This window comes from Bombus pyrosoma, linkage group LG8 (genome assembly GCF_014825855.1).
Source record: "Bombus pyrosoma isolate SC7728 linkage group LG8, ASM1482585v1, whole genome shotgun sequence".
NCBI classification, from domain to species: domain Eukaryota; kingdom Metazoa; phylum Arthropoda; class Insecta; order Hymenoptera; family Apidae; genus Bombus; species Bombus pyrosoma.
In genome coordinates, this window is record NC_057777.1 from 1,107,009 (window position 1) to 1,113,952 (window position 6,944).

At 33.6% G+C, this 6,944-nt stretch overlaps 2 protein-coding genes across 3 annotated transcripts; one reads left to right on the plus strand and one right to left on the minus strand.

The window, feature by feature from the left end:
- LOC122570237 (tubulin epsilon chain-like) lies at positions 1-2,437 on the minus strand. Its single transcript, XM_043732309.1, has 9 exons — positions 2,277-2,437; positions 1,932-2,164; positions 1,718-1,833; positions 1,454-1,642; positions 1,059-1,310; positions 842-988; positions 621-770; positions 371-545; positions 1-147 (listed from the first exon to the last, which is right to left on the minus strand). Exons 1-9 carry the CDS (start codon positions 2,299-2,301, stop codon positions 1-3), a joined length of 1,434 nt encoding a protein of 477 aa, XP_043588244.1. The 5' UTR covers positions 2,302-2,437.
- A 12-nt stretch (positions 2,438-2,449) lies between these two features.
- On the plus strand, positions 2,450-6,265 carry LOC122570235 (nuclear envelope integral membrane protein 1). Of its 2 annotated transcripts, XM_043732306.1 has the most exons (8): positions 2,450-2,684; positions 3,046-3,155; positions 3,242-3,464; positions 3,534-3,700; positions 3,786-4,001; positions 4,085-4,209; positions 5,668-5,829; positions 5,943-6,265. In XM_043732306.1, exons 1-8 carry the CDS (start codon positions 2,591-2,593, stop codon positions 6,064-6,066), a joined length of 1,221 nt encoding a protein of 406 aa, XP_043588241.1. In that variant the 5' UTR covers positions 2,450-2,590; the 3' UTR covers positions 6,067-6,265. The 2 variants fall into 2 exon arrangements, with proteins under 2 accessions (XP_043588241.1, XP_043588242.1); XM_043732307.1 differs by lacking the exons at positions 5,668-5,829; positions 5,943-6,265 and adding an exon at positions 4,987-5,614.
- Positions 6,266-6,944: the final 679 nt, after the last annotated feature.

A 6,944-nucleotide genomic window follows, 5' to 3' on the forward strand; every position in this document is an offset into this window, starting at 1 on the left:
TTAAACGATCTGTAACCGAGAAATATTCTTCTGAGTTTGGCTTTGCACTTCTGTGTACTGCATAATTAAGTTTGAGATTACCTCTTTACTATCAATGAAATGCGTTTCTTCAAAACCGCATACTTGCGTGTAGTGATACACATGTGCCTGCAACATAATCGGTATGACTCTACAAGCTTATTTTATAAGTTTCGTGTTTGTATATACAGGGTTGACCAATAACTTTGTAGCGTCTTAATTATTTTCTTTTATTTACAAAAGTTATACGGTTGGCTATAATTTTTTAATATTTCAACAATTTATAATTCAAAATCATTTCTGATATTGAAGGTCCACCCTGTATATGTATGCGTGCTCGTTTTAACGTTACCTTCCTTCTATACAGTCTGGTAAACTGTTCTATTATGTTTTTAAATAAGGATATCATCGAGGAAGAGTTTAAAAGACTCAACAAAGAGGTTGAGTGCCCAGCTGGAGGTACAGAACACAAACCTACTTTCATAGCTTCGTTGCTCCACTCTGTGAACGTAACTTTTTTCCGAAATCTGGAAATTCAAATGTAATATTGCATACAATGATTTCCAAGCGCATGTAAAAGACAAATTACACGAGATATTTACCTCTCAATGTTTCGTTTTAAATCGTTCACAGGGCAGAGTCCTCTAGCAATATGTGCAGCGCTTAAAATCATGGAACCTGATTGTAGCGGATCTATTTTAATCAATTGATTATTTCGTGACCATGCATTGGTAAATATTTCATCTATTAGCCTTAAAGAACATATATAGATTACGTTTTTATAATCTCATAAGCTAATATCATATCATAAGCTAATAAGTACTTTGTTTCTCGCATACTGCACATCGTCGGCGCTGATAATGCTAATGGACTAACGCTGCTAAATATATAATGTAATTTTGGGTACGGTACAAGATTCGTCGCTATTTCGTTCATATCCATATTTAAGTTGCCAGGGAACCTAGATCCGCTAAAAAACATAGCTATTTTCATAAGATTTACTTGTTACGAATAAAAATTTATGAAATTATTCTAATTACCTTGTTAAATGAAGAAGCATATTTGCAACAATGCTGTTCATATCTTGAAATGGTTTACACGAGATATTATAGTTTATCTGATCCGTGTTACTTCTTATTTTCAATTGTGCATTGCATATATCCAAAAGGGATTTGTTCTCAATAGGAAATACACAAGTTGCATAATCTATGAGCTCTCGAGTTGACAACAATACATTATATGGAGCTGTAACAACATCTTGCATAACAATTGGATATACGCAAGATACTAGTCTGTAATGATAACAATAACAACTACTAAAAAGTTAATAAAATAATGCTAGTAATAATAAAAATCATAATGATAATGATGATGTCAAATATTATTCTTCGTTGTAATCAAAATAATCTTAAAGAGACATTTATATATTTTATACCTATCTACAGTAGGATAATTATTGGCCAGTAGCTTTAGAACAGCTGTTCCTAATCCAGAACCAGTACCACCTCCAAGAGAATGCATTATTAGAAAACCGTGTAACCTAGAACATTTTTCTGCCATACGTCTGATAGTATCTTCTAATTTATCATGATACTCTGTACCATAGGTATGATAACCTACAGCCCTACAAAATGTATCTGTAATATTTGTTTTGTCCAAGAATATACCAAGGTAATCGAAGAAAGCAAAAGATCAATACCAATTATTCGCAGAGCCTGGATAATTTGTTACAACGGAGGTCTGGTCAAACAAGTCACGCACAGGTCCTCTCCTTAACCCTCCTACGACACTATCCTCCATATCTATCAATATTGCCTACATACCAAGAAATCCACGTTGTAAATCTTTTTAACCATTCGTCTGATTTTTCTGTAATTGTGCAGCAATAACATAACATAACATAAATATTATACCCTAGCTCTGACTTTAGCTCGTTTTAAGTCAGTTATACTTTTAAAGCATAAATCGCGTGTATTCTCAGGTATAACAAAGAAACTATCAAACGCATCAGACAAATCGCTCATATTTTTAATGTGGCTTCGTTGCGTCTTAAGTAAATTCATCCCAGTATTCGTTGTTTGTATACCGTACTCGTGTAACGCCAAAGGCCAAAATGCTGAACCAATTTGATTTCCACATTGTCCAACTGAAATCAATGTAAATAAATATAGTATTTAGTTTCAACATATGCTATTTCTTGAAATCCATTTATACGACGTTCACAATTTATCACAAACGTAATATCACTCGATATATACCTTGTACCGAAATGAATTGACTCATTAAAAATCTGTCCAAGGTACTGGAATTCGGACATTAAATTCTCTTCGTATTTGGCATACTTTGACATCTTCGAATTATACGGTAGACTCGCGCGATTTTCAATTTGACGAAGTGAAATTAGAAAGAATAGCATCGATATTTAAATTAGTGTTATCGAAAGTCGCTTATTTCGATTTTGAAATTTCAAACGGGCACTTACTGATAAATTCAGTGTTGTTCTATCCTGTAGAACCAGATAGTACTTATAGATTAAGGTTAAAATATTGGTTATTTTTTGCTCGATCATAAAATGGGCAACGGAATAGTAAACCCGTTAAGTGCAGTTATTTTTTTACTTATTTTTGATTGTGTGTACACAGAATCTGCATCAACCACGGAATCAAGTAAGCCATATTAACTTATAATACCGTAACCTATAAAATGTGTATTATAAAATATACCGACTTTGATGACAAAGGATACGGATGAAAATTGAGGGAAAAAGTTAATTTTGTTCATATTTTATGTTATAGCAACATCCGTATATTTACGACAGTTTTTCACTGAACAATTCAATTTTGTTTTATTCATCTCATGAAAACGTTAACAATTGTCGTTTGTTGGCGTTCTTACGTTATAAAAAATATTTAATTTTGAAAGCATTATATTTTACTCATAGTTTGCTTATATTTTGTTGATAAGACTAAATTCTAAAGAGATACCTAGGCTTTTATTTGTTTGATTTTCTTTATCTGACCTTTCTAGTACACTTTTTAAAGCCAGGAGATGTTATTGAAAATAACAAGCCTGGATTACAAACTTTCTGTCATAGTGCCAAACCAAAATATATGAAACATATGTGGGAAAGTTTAACAGTAAGAAATAAGTTTGGAATTCACGTAAAACATGTATGTACATCTCGATGATGTTATTACATTTAGTTGTATTTTATACGTTATAGATATACTTAAGAACAAATATAGAAAATTATGATGTTTACAATGGGAAAACTCCTGAAGAAGTAATACAAAAGCACGATGACAATCATAGGTCCTGGAATTTTAATATATTTAGCATAAAGAAGGATAAAAAATTCAAAATTAATCCTTTCGAAGATGTATGTATTGGTATATATGTGCATCCATCCAATTTGCACAAATATACAGTGGGCATGATAGAAACACGTGAGTGTGCCAAAGCAAAGGAATATTTTGTGGTATAAATGAAAGGCGCTGAAATTCTTGTATAAACAGGTACCGATAGCTCCGCATTAATATTAATGGTGGTAGGCGCTGTATTATTTTGGAGCGCTTATAAACTCAGTAAAAATACTCTATTTTATTATTTGATGAGTATAATGCTTGGAATCACCACCTCCATTATAATTTTAGTGTACTTCATTAGTAAATTTCTACTAAAGGTAAATAGCTTTTGTACAAGCTTTATTCACACGTATAGTTTGCCACGTCGAATTTTAAAAAATTAATGTCTACACACAATTTAAGGGTAAGATGATGTATATCACGGTCCTCACTGGTTGGACAATGAGTTTTTATCTGTTTCAAATGTTATGGGAAAATACCCAACTAATCATCGTGCAGTATAGGGAATGGGTGGCGTGGTACATTTTAATCACGTCTGTCATCAGTTTCGTCATTTCTTATCGGTTTGGCCCAATTACGAATGTTAGGACGAAAAGAATTATACAGTGGTTCTTGCAGGTTTGTAGACTAATGCGTTTGAAAAAACGAACAGTTCAAAGTTCACTTGTTCCCATTTAATGTTCTTTTTTTCGTTTATTTAGATAATAGGATTGATTACCATGTATAATAGCAGTTATTTACACGAAGCATCAGCCTTTCTTTGTATCTTAATTTTCTTACTTTATAAGTTTTCTACTATATTAACTCAAAAAGGCAGCACTTACTGGTAAGTTATTCGATGATATCGTTCGTCCCTTATATCTATATTTTCAATGTTACAATTAAAAATGCCTGTTAACTCTCCGTGGACAAGTATATTTTTTGCGGCTTTCATGGGCAATCTGGGTCATTATGTCCATAACTTTACTGTTCTACCGTTTTACCGTTCTTGACTTTCAAAAAAATCTGAACAGAATTTCGTGATGCTTATCAAAACCACTAGTTTAGTACGTAATAGCTTTTTCAGTCGGACGTTTAAAGGATTACTGAGCAAAAATAGAAATTCGCAAAAAAGTTTAAAAAGAAATGGGAATTTATTAAAAGATAGATATTTTTACAATATCAGATATAAAAAAAAAGTTATTGCAAGACTTTGAACCCGCTGTGGCGATCTTTTAGAAAATTAGATGTACATTTGCGATGGGTTTAAGAAGTATAAATATACTTTGAAACTTGAATTTGGAGGAATTTTGGAACAACAACGCAGGGAAAAGCCGGTATATTTATTACAAAATGTTACGGCAAATGTACTGATAGAGGGCGATCTCACCGATTTCGATGATTTTTGAATATGTGGTGGCGGGCATAACGTTGAGCAACTTTTTCCTATATATGTTAGTGGCAGTCGGTCTTTGTTTGCGAGATATTTGTGAAAAACTGTTGTTACTGCTGCTACTACGGTGAATTCTGAATATAATTTTGTGTCTGTGGCAGCATTGAATGCCGGCCGCTTTACGCAATACTAATACTTACGCTCTGATATAGAATTTCATTTGTATTACAGTGATCATACAAGGCGAAAAAAAGAAAGCTTCCCAGATAGTAGGAGAGCAAGGAAAGAAAGAATTACGTACTCTCGAAAATATTAATCTGCTTTGGAACAAAGTGATTCGCATCAAATTCCTGCTGATTCTATAGACCCATTTACTTCTTATTCTTTTATGCATTTTCCCTTCCCGTCGAAGACATTCAAAAGTGAAATTTCACCTCAGCCACAAACGACCCAGGTTGTCCACTGTGGGTTGATATCAATTATAATTACTCATATTCGTATTCTTATATATTATCTCATATTCGCTCATATTCTGCTTATTGTTAATTTTTTAATTTGTGTTAATAAACCGTTCTGTATTACTTCGTAGCATTTTGTTATTTCGATTAAAAGGACGCAGAAAACAATAGTCAATCAGACTGTCTCATCTATTCCATTTTTATCACTTTTATTCGTTCGATAAACATTCGATCAATATTTTGAATGCGTTTTCATTATACTTACCGAAGCTAGAGTCTGATATGAATAGCGATCTCGAATAATTGCTAATGGCAATCGAGAGTAGCGCGTAACCATAACAGGAATAGCAACAATAGTAGTAGCGATAGTGATGGTAATAATAACGACAGCATTAGTATTATCGTTTAGAAAAGCAACACCGTATGTTACATGTATACACCTGTTCGAAATCAGGATGAACATGTTTCCTGAGAGAAGAAAGTTATTGACAGAAGACCAGTATCGTGAAGAAGGAATAAGAGAAACGAACAAAGCGTTGAACGAGCTAAAAGAATATTGCGCTAGCCCTAAGTGTAATCCATGGAAAACGACTTTAATATTAAAAGATCCGATAAGGTTGTTATATTATGTATTAGTTAAAAGCTGGTGTGCGTTTATGAAGATTAATCGTGATGCTGTCGCGATAATATATTCGCGAATGTAACGTAATTAAACACACGTGCTTCTAGGTTTGCCAAGTTTATGGAAGGTGAATCACATTTATCCGACGGCGAGTCTCGGGAACACGACGCAGAGATCACAAGAATTATAGAGGAATGCGAATATACGGACGATGAGGATGATTTGCTATAAAATGTACATAGGAGTCATTTATTTCGGTAAAAGAACGACCCACGAGTACAAAGATTTTGTACCATCGTTCATTATGAAAGCTTTTCGAGTACAAAATTTTTTACTCTGAAATATTGTACTTACTAATTTACTATATAATTATATATTTTTTTATTATATCGATTGCGTGGTTTTTGAAATAAAGTTGTTAATTATGACATTTGTTGCGCGCATTGTGCGATTCTATCGAGCAGATTTACTCAATCGCGCCACGATCCTTCGAATCTTGTTACAACCCTTCGCGATCGTATTCTTATCTGGTTCGCGTGACTGCGGTCCTTTGCATGTATTTGCCCTATGTATCGTTATGTTGTTTGCTCCAGTTATATTTCTGCGAATGTGACTTTATATTTCACGAGCTTCATTTGTAAAAGCACGAAGAGAAAGAGGAGAACAACAACAAGCATACTTCTCCTTTCTCTCTCATTTTCTTCAAACAAAATTCTGCGAAACTCGGAAAAACCATGCAACTTTTCTATCGCGGGATGAACGAGGAACAGCGAGAGCTTCGTTAAAATAAAGGAACTTTTTGCAGTAATTATTCCACTTGCTCCTTTTTATTTTTATTCTCTCTTCTTTTTCATAACGATACATTGGATAAAAGCGTAAAATTGCCATAAAAGCATCCGCAGTTAATTTTACTTCCCCTTCGGGCGCCTATTATTTTGCCATTTTATTCAATCTGGTATTCGCGTATTGTACACAACAGCGGAGTTATTGCTTCCTTTTCAAACAGCTCGATCGAGCAATGTAAGTAGATATTGCAATAAATCAGGGACAACTCGTTTGCACGTGTTTACGATTCGAATTACTTCATCGTTCCGCAGCTTCTCATTAGT

Coding starts and splice junctions, on each gene's coding strand:
- LOC122570237 (XM_043732309.1), bottom strand. CDS start 2,301: ATGAGTCAATTCATTTCGGTACAAG. Junction 771..841: donor TGCAGTATGCGAGAAACAAA/GTACTTATTAGC, acceptor ATGTTCTTTAAG/GCTAATAGATGAAATATTTA. Junction 546..620: donor TTAAAACGAAACATTGAGAG/GTAAATATCTCG, acceptor TTGAATTTCCAG/ATTTCGGAAAAAAGTTACGT.
- LOC122570235 (XM_043732306.1), top strand. CDS start 2,591: ATGGGCAACGGAATAGTAAACCCGTTAAGTGCAGTTATTTTTTTACTT. Junction 3,465..3,533: donor AGTGGGCATGATAGAAACAC/GTGAGTGTGCCA, acceptor TTGTATAAACAG/GTACCGATAGCTCCGCATTA. Junction 5,830..5,942: donor ATATTAAAAGATCCGATAAG/GTTGTTATATTA, acceptor ACGTGCTTCTAG/GTTTGCCAAGTTTATGGAAG.